The 12,861-nt window shown below is 34.6% G+C and overlaps 1 protein-coding gene across 4 annotated transcripts in view; it reads right to left on the bottom strand.

Moving 5' to 3' along the window:
- LOC127063424 (neurotrimin-like) overlaps positions 1-12,861 on the bottom strand; it is a 120,191-nt gene that overhangs the window by 60,799 nt on the left and 46,531 nt on the right. Inside the window, exon 1 of one of the 4 annotated variants that reach the window (XM_050993216.1) lies at positions 11,137-11,194. The exons of the other annotated variants lie outside the window; for them this stretch is intronic. Within the exon in view, the coding sequence (XP_050849173.1) occupies positions 11,137-11,179 (43 nt within the window). The 5' untranslated portion in view covers positions 11,180-11,194. Of the gene's footprint in view, positions 1-11,136; positions 11,195-12,861 lie in introns of those variants that run through there. 4 annotated transcript variants of the gene reach the window in all.

Consider the following 12,861-nt stretch of genomic DNA (forward strand, 5'->3'; position numbering starts at 1 on the left):
AACCTGTCGTTATCATTTAGATGGCGAACATTCTGACGTAGCATCGAATTTACGAGTTGCTTTTAAGCTCACGTCGTAAGGCTGTGACGCTAGAAGAGCAGAAATTATGCAAGTAATAACAATGACAATGGCCTTATTTGCATATCAAACTATGTCGGAGATTTTGTTCGCCATTAGCCACGCCAAATTCTTAACAAAATCAACGCTCACGATCGCGTTTCTCTAGAAATTCAACCATTACCTACGAATGTGAATCATCTATAAAAGTTTCTTCGTCCAACGAATGATGAACATTAAACTATGAATTAATCGCGAATCGATTAAACACATATGAACATAATTACGAATTTATGATAATTCTATCAATTTTTAAAACATTAAAATTTCCATTCCGATTGGGATTCCTTCTATCAATAGATAATAATATATAATGCAGCATTATAAAAATAATGAAAAAAACTCGTTTCGTTTTAAAACGTAATTTTCATGTAGTGAGTACAATTTGATTATATGCCTCTATCAACGAGAAAAAAAAAGAAAAAAAAGAAATCCTGGTAAAACGTTCCGAGAATAAAGCCATAGAAGGATATTAGTATTCTACATGGAACTTTTATAATGGGACATTTTATTAATCTACCAATGTACTTATATTATAACCATCGAGATATTCCTATGCACCGGACTCAAGGATTATATCGTAAGCTCCTTTAAGAACGCAATCTACGTAGGACGATACCCTGGGAATTCTTGATATTAAGTTCCATAGATTGTGGATTTGACATACTGACTGAGAATTTTCGCCTCCGAAGGGAGTGGAGTGGAGAGAGAGAGGAGGCGTATCCTTCCAATGGTGGGATGGTGCGAGATATTACTCGTATATCTTGTGCCCATTGCTATCCATATACTACAGACCCTCTACGTTTTGGGACAATGGCTCCTAAACCGATATCAATTACTCGGGCTGATCACCCTCCTCATCCATACATCATTACTATTCTTGTGAGATCGACCACTTCGTACCCATCTAACATTCCTAATCATATACTGGCAATATTAATAACTAATTGGTCACGAAAATCTGAAATAATGTGAAATAATTCTTAAAGTCTTTGATGAACATTATTAAAACGACTAAAAGTATGTAGTATTTAATATTTGATTTAATTTCAAATGATGTGACAGTTTATAAGAATTAAATTATATATATGTGCAGTAAATACAAAGGCTATTAATTCGATCTACATACATATATTACCTCAATCATACGTATAATTTGAACAAAGGATAGCGGAGAATACAGAGAGAAATTGATATTTGCACGAATATAATCTGTTCTCTTATTTTAGCGATGAGACAATAATATGTACGTGCGTGTATAAAGCTTTCTAAATTTGCCATGACATTATTTGCATTATAATTATTCCACAACGACAAATGTATACATATGAAATATTTATCAATGTTCCAAGCATTATTATATTGTCTTACTCCTCACAGATTATAACACAAATTATAACATAGATTATAACTGCTACCTAGTTTTAAATAGTGTATATATACAGGATGAAATACCACTATTCTGTACACTATAGCTCTCTGCTAAACTTCCTAACTTTTTATCTATTTCACGGAAAGCAAACAAGCGGAACGCATTACGAGAGACCGTGTTCGTCCATCTGCCGCATCTTTCTAGTCTGCGAAAATCACGGAAAGCTTTCAAATGAGAACTCGATGCTGACTCGATTCGATCAAAAGTAATATCGTGTGCTGATCAAGTTAAGTCGTGGCGATAACACAATTTGCGCTTCGTCGCTTTCTACATTGATTTGTTGCTAACACGATGCGAACACGCGTCACGGATGACGGAAACTTGATTTTTATTAATTATGTCCCTTACATTTGAATTTTAAATAAGCTTCGAACAAGAATACCTAGGTGACCAGAAAGTAAATCTTTATTCTCTCGAATTGATTGTATTGATTAAAGTGTACTATAAATAAAATATATACATACATAGACACATCGTGATTAAAGGTGATTTTTTTACAATAAAACAGAAAATCGCTTTTCGTTTCAAATCATTTAACTTTTCTCTTGCGATTATTGTTTTCTATCAATTTTCGATTAACCTTTCAATTTGTCAAAAACATTAAAATTATGATTCTTTCCATGCGTGCCAGATAGTACGATTTTTCAAATGCGAAACTGTCGCGTTATTGACAGTTTCGCAAAACATATCGAGAATGCAATGAAACAATAACCAAATGGTTCGTATCACAATAACCTGACCGAATATAATCATTTTATTTAATAATCACCAATATCATTCACGTTATTTAGGATACGTAAAATTATTGATTATCGATATTCTATGCTGACGAATCGTTTTTGTTATTGCAATATTTTTTATTGTTCATATGTTTCTTATTCTATTAATCTTTTCGGAAAAAAAAGATTAAAAGTATAGACAAATAGGGATAAATACAATCCAGAGAGCGTAAGCAAATTATTTCTGAAATTAGCGTAACATCGACAAATACGCCAATAGAAGCTTTCAAATGCTGATTAAAGGACTCGAGGCGAGACGAATTGGGGCGTCAAAGGTGTGAGTAAATATCTGTCAAAGGTTGCAATATTCATAAGCTATGCTCATTACGACGCATGCTCCGACTGAAATGACGTCAAGCATTGAATAAACAGAGTAAACAGAATTAAAAGATTAGCCGACGATGTATTTATGTGAACATGGCTAATAGAGAGAAAGAGAGAGAGAGAGAGAGAGAGAGAGAGAGAGAGAGAGAGAGAGAAATGAAGGAAGAATTCAAATGAATATAATTTCAAAAATTAAATATATCTCGATACGGAGAAACGAATTATGAATCGAAAAAAGAATGTTTAAATTCTGTTCATTCTAGCTTCAAAGTTCACAAGCTAATCATACTTATAGTATGTTTCATGAAATCATTCAGACTCTTTAGGAACATTTCAACTTAAACGACAAAGCAATTACGACTCCACAAATAGCATAGAAAGTAGAAAGTACGATTTTCTTTTGTTCCAAACTCAATTGCTTTTATAGCATCTTCTAATCTGTACACATAACACACACACATACACACGCAAATACACACTTGTATAACCTAAATAAAACTTTCTTCGCAACAATATACACTTAAAATCCTGGTAAACGAAGTCTGTATCATGCTGAAGTCGTAGGAAAACTTGGCCGAGCACATTGTACAAGCATGCGGCCGTAATCTTCTGCGGAAGAGGCAAGATACAGAAGGAGGATTAAGAAAGCGACGTTTCCATAAGTGGATAATAGGGTAAAGTACAGGCAGAGTACGTGACATGGCAGTGGTACCTTCGAATCAAATTTTTTGTGGCTTTTTTCCAGTCGTCATTGCGCAAAACTGAAATCTAAAAGTGATCGAAATAGGTACTCTATAATAATACGCTGTATTTTCTACGATCAGAAAAAAATAATGCTTCTTTCTTTCTGAATGATGTTTACTGAGTGCACGATATCGTTCAACCAACGTGTCTTTCAACAGTCACTTCTTTCCTTTTTCTCGTGAAGTGGTTTTCGAAGAAGAAAAATACACTGGTCCAACGATGACCGACACGGGGCACAACGACGTGATCCATCTTCTCCTCTCGCGTTGAAGTGCACTTAGGTACTAGATAGAGTATTATGTACACTCCATATGCAGCTACTTCGTTCTACCTGTCTCGTAATATTCTCTATGAAGAACTGAAGAAGATAAAGACAAGACTCTTTCCGTTACCTTCCCGTCATTACAAAGTTAAGTGGGTCTTTCTCCTGAGTCACGGCATAATATCGCAAAAACGCGTTAACAAAATCAAGCAGATCTTCCGATTGTTAGAGATTACGATTAATATAAGGTCGATAGTAATAGTTAAAGTAGATAATAGGTCCGTGTAAAGTAATCTGTATTCGATACGCTACAATTCGTAAAGAAAATTTAAATAAAGCGTAATTGTTTGAGATACATATTAAAAAAAAATATATTAACAAACTCTGGGAAAGTTTCAATGCATCTTTCGAATCATATGCAATTGGAAACCATTTTATAGCCAGAATCGATTTTCCGATATATTATATAATATAAACATTCTACGAACATCATACGAGTTTGAATATAACGCCAACGATATGTTTATATAATATTTGAACATTACTGGTTCATGTTGTTCTACTAAAAGAATTGCTTTATCTGCGAATTTAATATTAATTTTTTATGCAACTAAATAAATAACAGTTAAATGTAATAAAAAATGAATAAAAATTTCTTTTCAGAAATTTTTAATTAAACAGAATCACGTACAGTTTAATATTACAAATTTACAAGATTTTTATAAAATGAATGATAACAAAATAAGATTCTTACGAAAGTATTACATTAAAATACTTTGTACCATACAATTCATCTGATAGCTGATAAATATCATCTGTCATAGAATTATTTAAAACAAAAGTTATACTTATGTTATTTGGAGTAACTATAATTCGTTTAACTGCTTGATCAAGGAGATGAACGCAACTGTATTATGAAATTCGTATGAATTCACGTACATCCAGACCTGGGCATTGCTAGGAATCAACATGCTTTTCACAGACAACAATTCTCGTATTCTCCGACGTAACCTGATCTTGCTTCAGATCGCATACTATATCCTTAAGACCATCCTAGGAATGTTATTACCGATCGTAATCCACAACGCTCGAAATATCAGTTCGGTCCACTAAACTCTTTTTTAACCATCACTCCTCAAGAGTAAAGGAGTTAACAACCTTTTTCCCTCTTATTTCCTATTTTTGTGTCTTTTTCTTTTTTCTCTTTTACTTTCCTATTTTCTCTCTACCTCCAATAATATATCTCCATACAATCACGAATCCATACATACTTTTCCTTGTCATCGTAATTATGATGACCTCACAAATAACTATCCAATATATCCATATATTTTTATTTCATATTTCCACAAAGTGAAATGTAAAAATATCTTTTTTTAAAAATGTTGTATTATTCTCCCTTTATTTAAGTTATTTTCGAATTTGTACATACAATAAGATAATTTCAAATTTGTCTGTTATGTCAATTGTAAGTAGTCTTAAATATAAAATCAAACAAACATTTTAAACAATCGAAAAATTAAAGAATTTCATTTTCATTCTTCTTTAAATTGAACATATAAGACTAATTGTAAAACACCTTTATTAAATCCCAGCACACAGGACAAGTGGACGAATCCATTAAAGGTCGTAAACGTATCGATCCGGAGGGAAATAATACAAGGACTTGTATACGAAGTAGAAGGAGCGTTAGCTCCAAAATACTTCGTAATGTAAGGATCTAGAGTTAGAGTGTGTCAATGCTTTCGCTTGTGCGTATCAGTACAAAATAGAGAGAGAGAGAGAGAGAGAGAGAGAGAGAAGTATTCCTTTGAGGAGGCCTTTTACAATGACGTGCAATAAATTTGCCTTTGGATTTCTGTCGAAACGCCAGACGACTTCTCGTATGTTACTGTCTATCAGGTAGGAGAGCACTTTCAACGGAAGTACTGAATTTTCAGACTGGTAAATGTTGAGCCAGCAGAGAAACTACTGCACAAAGGATTTTCGCTTAGAAAGGATCACATAGAATAATGTTCATATCATGTTCGTCGTAGATATCAAACCTTGCATCATCCCTGACCATTTAATAATTTCAAAAGAAAACGAGAACTAGCTTCTTTGAAAAAGAAAACAAATTAATAACAAGATATACTCATTCAGTATATTAAAAGTATTGCTGTTTTCCTTGATCGTTTTAGACAAAATTCTTAAGATAATTTTCTACAGTTCGTGAATGAAAAAGAAAAGAGTAAAGCAGAAAATAGAAATCATGTCAAAAAATATCTGAGACAAGCGGTTAACGGCAAAAGCCGGCAACATTCAAGATAAAGCTCTTCGAGGATGATAAATTCTTTATGACATTTTTGAATCAACGAAAGTGCATAGTTGGAGGTCCAAGAATAGAATGATACTACGTAGTGGACGAGATATGCAATATGTAGATATCACTTATATATACACATATACATCCATGAATGCCTATGATCGTTGATGAACAGGTGTATTAGTATGTATCTATGTATATTTGTGTATGTATAGAAACTATCAGATAGAACGAAGTGATAGAGAACGAAGAGAGAGAGAGAGAGAGAGAGAGAGAGAGAGAGAAAGAAGATAGAAGAGACTGTAGAACTTGCAGTCACGATGAGAAAGAAGTGGCTTCGACGAGGGTACCAATATTTCTCCGTAAAGTTTCGACGTGTCAAAAGCAGCGACGGAGTATCGACTTTGAGGGTATATTGGACGTACGATGTCGATGGCGACAGTGAAGCTTGCGAAAGGACGTTGAGGAAGAAAAGGAGGAACGAAAGTACGAGATAGAGAGAGAGAGAAAGAAAAGAAGAGAGTGAGTGAGAGAAAGAGAGAGAGAGAGAGAGAGAGAGAAATAAAGAAAGAATGGATGGAAAAGCAACGCCAGCAAACAGGTGTCATAAAGCGAGAACGTGTGTCTTTACGAGAAAAGATGGCTCCAGCTAACTCGCTCCAACTGACCGAGCTTAAACGAGAGATCACAACGAGAAACGTGACGAGCTAACTCGCACACCGAAGTCTCTGTCGAGGCCGAATTCCATCGCTTTTACTTCTTTTCCCTAACTACACATTCATAGAATATTCCTTGCATTCCCTGGCACAGCTGTGATAAGTCTGCATATTGTCATCGCATTCTTATTTTCTCTTATTCGATTTATATCTATCTTCTCGATCGAACATAAATCGGTGATAAATCTTATTGTACTGAATTTTCGATTTATGTTAAGCATTGGTGTAGAATATGAGCTTGATTTAAATTATTTATCTATTTTTATAATAAGTTTGGAAAAAAAATTATAATTTGGGAAATGATTTTGAAATAGACATATAATTCATGATCTAAAGCATCAGATTTTGGCGAGAATTTAACTTATCACTAATACATTTATTCTTCTTTGACGTATATATTTTCATAAAATTGAAAAATTTACCAAGTTATATATTGCAGTCTAAACAGGTCATAATATACGTTCTATATATATGTATATATATATATATATATATATATATATATATATATATATATATATATATATATATATATACACACACACAATCATATATATATAGTATATTACATTTAAACGCGAATGATAGTATATCTCAGAAGGAGTTGAAGCTACGAAAAGTATGATCGTACAAAAGATATTTGGCATAAAGAGATATATTAGGTGTATAAATAATTTTTGTGTTAGTAGAATAATGGGAATAATTAGAGTTAATAAATATTTAAGTAAATTATTTTTAATAAAATCCTATATTCTTTTATTCATAGTCGAAGGATGAAACAAATTTGATAGTTTGCTACATTATATTATTCCAATGTAGTAAAATTATGAATGAGTATTATGAATGAGATGATATTATTTAATATTGAAAGAGAGTCAATCAGTAAAAAAATGTCAGAAAGTAAAGAATAAAAATAAAGTATTAAAGTCAATTAAAGTAAGAAGTTAAAAAGGAAAAATCAAGAAAAGTCTATTATTTGATTATTTTTATACATTATTTACATTAAGTAAATCTGACAAAATTATTTAGAATATATACGATTACCACTATCATATTCTTCTACGGAAATAATGATAATCATGAAATAGCATGTTCGTAGTTTATGCACATATATAGTTTAATGTAAAATCTGCATACTGTACATACAATCGAAATAATAATATATATTGATATTCGAGAGTTTGGTTATCGCATTTCAACAATAAATCATTGTACAAGAATACGATAGATCCATCACAGTGAGCATGTATGTACCATTTATAAAATTGTACGATCTAGCTTGTATAATATATTATGTTACCAACTAGACAAAACCGGCTATCTATTTTGTCAGAAGATTCCGCGCAAATTCATAAATTTTCTTCGCCGGGAATTCATTCGTATTTTTCTGAACGTTTAACATCGTTCGCGATAGCTCAAAGATGATTTGCAAATTCGACGAACGAAAAAGCAGTAGCGACTTTGAGATAAGCGTTATCCCGACGAACATTCGCGTGAGCGATTTTCAAGCATTCGCGAGGATGAAAAGAAAAGTGGAAGTTAAGCCGAGATATCGTCCTTTTCTCTGCTCCATCTTTTCCATACGCGTAAAAATATAAAAGTAGCTAAAATTCAGTGAGACTCGCTTTGAACGCTCTTTTAATATTTTGTATGAAACAAAAACATTTTGGTGTGCGCGTTACTATATCTTTTCTAAATTTATATACTCATATTATATATATATATATATATATATATATATATATAATAATAATAAATATATAATCGCATCTAAATATTTATACTTAGAAAATTCAGTTAAATATTTAAAGAGACATTCAAACGATGTATATAACGGATTAACCCTCTTCACTCATAGGAGCATAGCGAAATCAAATCAAAGTAACGAACCGTCGCTAATAATATTACATAAGACGTCGAAATTGAGTGAACGGGTTCAAGACGTGTGCGTAGTGCAATTAAGTTATTAGACATCGTAACGTCCTATGATCAAATACAAACGATAACTGTTGCAATCGATTGAACATACGAAGGTAACGTTTTCCTCCCGTAATTACTGAAATAGCTAGACATCAAGGAAACGAATGAGGAATGTACGATCAAGTTAAGGAGAAGGAAACATCAATAGGATAGACACAAAACGTGCATATCAGAGTCATCAAAGGATAAACACCGATAGCTACGAAGATGAGCGGATGAATATTAACATTCTATCAGAATGATTCGTCGTAATCTTCAAACTCTCCAAGTCTAAACTTGTATTAAGTTTGATATTACATAGATAATATTACATTCCTCCAAATTAAGGAGCTTTCATTCGCTACCGTGTCACTCTCGCTTCTGATCTCTCTGGGACATTGATAGTCAGGTACAGGAGAGAACGTTTTTCGATTATCTCTCTTCTCTTCTCTTCTCTCTCCCTCTCTCTCCCTCTCTCTCTTTCTCTCTCTCTCTCTTTCTCTCTCTCTCTCTCTTTCTCTCTCTCTCTTCCTCTCTCTTACTCTCTATTATTCACTGTTCTCTTTCACCCCATCCTGTTACCGTCCCTGCAATGTATAGGTATCTAACTTTCTGTGAAATTTGCAACGATGAGACTTGCCGAGCCGAGAAAGTCAACTACTGCTTTCAAAGTTAAACCTCTTGGTACGTTTCCCATTATCGATTGAGAATTAGAAAGAGAGAGAGAGAGAGAGAGAGAGAGAGAGAGAGAGAGAGAGAGAGAGAGAGAGAGAAGATAGAGGTCCAATTGAAGTCGATCGGTTGTAATACGTTCGCCACAATTTGGCCTCGTGCAACGGCTAAAAATAATTTCAATCTAGAGAGCATCCGACAAGGATTAAAATGAAGAGTTCTGGAAAAGGCAAGGGAACGGGAAGCTTAGAGTTGACGTGTACGAATCGTTAAAAAGAGAAACAAAATTCCGAATGGATTGGCAGGTCGTATACGAACAAATATTACATCGCTCGTGTATACTGTTTTGCCTCGTCGAACATCAAAAATGTCGAAATATTAACGCGTTACCGATAGGACCTGTCCGGTTCGTGACATCACCCTGTGAATAGTTTCATTTGTGTTGTTTCATTGTTTCGTTTTGCATTTTTGCTGTTGCTAGTCTATTATGAAAAAAACAACGGAAGAGACAACAAAAGAATCAAAAAAGGAAATGGAGATAGCAAGAAAAAGAAAGAAAAACGATAGATGGAGTCAAAACGGTGACGCAAAGCGCGAAAATTCACGAGATGAGATTTATGTTGCGTAAAAAAGTTGGATCTATGTATTGCATCTGCTCTGCTCTAGGAGATAGAATTTCCGATAAGTGATCTTTATCGATAGAATCATATGATCTCGGTAGTGAACGGGAGTTCTCTTCGATCATCGAAGGGAAGAGAGAATTTCGAACATTTTCTTCCTCTTTCTTTCTTTCTCTCGTTCCTTCTATCTTTCTTTCTCTCTGTCTCGTTCTTTTGTTCTGTCTCAAGAAGAACGATCTCTCTAGTCTCTCCAGTCTCTTTTTCCTCTGCTCATCTTCGATAGCGCAAACGGTAACGCAAAGGCGTATGTCTTTCATGGTTGAGTAGTATCGATCGTAGGAGACGGATCAGACGTCTCTCTTTTTCTTACACTTACTCTCTCTTTCTCTCTCTCTCTTTCCCTCTTCCTGCATGTACTCTCACTCTTCGATATTACGTTCGTCGTTCGACAAAGAAAGGATGATAGCAAAGCGAAAGGGTAGATCGTACGCCACAGCTAACACTACTACTATCGTCAAACCGGAAGGAAACTGGTTGGAAAGTCGTATATGCACTTGTGTATTTGGACTTTCGTTTCCTGTTGAAAGGTAAGAGAGAGAGAGAGAGAGAGAGAGAGAGAGAGAGAGAGAGAGAGAGAGAGAGAGGAAGAGGAAAAGAAATCAATTCCATCGTTATTTACCGGAAGGATTTGCGAAATCGTAAAATATTGCCACTCGACTTGCCTCTCATGAGAACGAAATTTATCCTTCGGTGTTTACTAGAAGTCTTCCACGCGAAAACGAGACGAGACTTCGCGAATTTATGTCATAAAAGGAGCATCGACGTATATCCGATGCATCGGATAAAGGGCTTCCATTTATACCGCAAAGAAATCCAAGAACAAGCTACAATCTTTTTGCTTTGTTTTTCATTATAAGGTATCTCTTTTAAATTATATTCATATTCTTTTTCTAAATCTTTCCAAAAATCATTTTATAAAAGGAAGATTTATACAATTTAGAAGGTTCATTAAAAGCGATAAAAATGCTTTAGAAAAAGTCAGTTAATCTTTTTTCCTAATGACAGTTTACTTGTCTCTTCACTGTGAAATATTAGAAGAATAGAAATTAGATAGAGAAAAGAAAAGAGCGAGAGAAAAAAAGAAGGAGAAAAAGAGAAAGCATACAAACTTCGACCGAGACGTCTTATTAAAGAAAACGAATGTACCACCGTCCGAAGAACCCAACGAAATCGTAGAAAACGCCGGCATTGGTGGTCCCACCGGTATGAATCATTTCCGACCAAACTGGGATCAAGCCAGAACATAGCTCTTCTCATCCAGTACCCACTCTACTTCGACCGTTATTCCTTCTTTCGCCACCATCTTGAATTTTCCACTTTTGGCAGGGAAATCGACTTTTACACCCAAACCTTAACGACAAAAACACCAATCTGCAGTTCGAGACGTATGAATCCTCAGGATCCCATGGCATCATCACCCGAAAAAAGAAAATTCAAGATGTAATACACGTGAAACGATCATAATGAGCAGTTATTCTTACGATAAAAAAGTTCGGAATTGACAAAGTTCGAAAAACCACAAAATTTGCTTGCATACATAAAACAATTTAAATAATTTCCATTAGAAAAACTTTTGAACTTTCATTATCCGTAAGTTTGGAAGCAACGGAACGTATGATGGAGAACAGAAAGCGGGGTCAAACAAGCGTGCAAAAATAATGATCTACCCTATAAAATGAAACTTGGTAGGAACCAGTCGGGTAACGGGACTATACTTTCATTCTTTTTTTCTCTTTCCTCTTTCTTCAATGGTACCTCCTTGAAAATCATCTAATTACCAGAGCTTGGTTAGCTGACATGTGAGTATGTACTATCCTACTAGCATTTTCCTTTTCCACCTTTACCTTTGAGTTGTCAATTCTTTTAACAACACCACTAGTCTTACTGATGCCACTCTGTCTACGGAAGTATTCGTAAATCTTGGTAAAAACCAAGAAATACGTCGGTTCAAAGCAATTTGTTTTTATAGAGAATCGAGTGGGATACGGTTTGGTGGTAACAAGAGAAGTCCGGCATTACTTTTGGGAATCTATGTGGGTTTACTGAAATTCTACCTTAGCGATAGATACGAACAAGGGAGAGTGTCCATAAGAGCAAGGTTATCGGGATTAGAGGTCACTCTCTCTTATTCTTTCTTCGTCAGTACGACGATTAACGAGTTCGGTATCCGTTCGAAACGTATTCTTGTAACGCGTGGTGAGGTAGAAGGTGCGGAAAAGCGAAAGGTAGGGGTAAGAAAAAGTGGAGGTAATCTAAAGGGACTACGAAGGAAGGATCAAGTTGATTCAACTGGAAATACTACGATGATGAATCTACGATTTAACGTTCTGGAACAAAATCCGACTTGCGCTCCAATACGTGCGGAATGCGTTTTATCGATGATAGAGTCGTTACTTCGAGTTTTGCATCTCGCGTTTGATGTTCACCGCTGCTGGAAGTTCTACGATTTAAACTCTTTTCTCTCCATCTATCGTGTTTTTATGGGCTTCGATTCGTAATAATACATAGAGAGTTTCGTGACTAGCTTTCGCAAATTTTTCTTCGAATTATGCTTCAAATATTTAAAAACTTATTCATTCATATCTCGTTGTTAATTACTGATAATGTTAAACATAAATAAATAAGAAAACTTCGAACTCTCTAAAGGATACTGTTACGATCTTCGTTTCGCCGAATGTCTTCTTTGCAGAGACAATCTCAGAAAACACCAATCTCTTTTCGTTCTCGAGTGATGTAATAAGACCGCTTTGTCACAAATCTTCGCTGAATCCTTTCTTCTCTCGTTCAAGCCAATGGAAGAGAGACAGACAAGTGGAGAAGTTCGTTTCGAACGAGATCGATCTCGACTCACGGTTTGAAAAAAGGAGTAAT

The sequence above is a fragment of the Vespula vulgaris genome, chromosome 4 (assembly GCF_905475345.1).
Source record: "Vespula vulgaris chromosome 4, iyVesVulg1.1, whole genome shotgun sequence".
NCBI classification, from domain to species: Eukaryota; Metazoa; Arthropoda; class Insecta; order Hymenoptera; family Vespidae; genus Vespula; species Vespula vulgaris.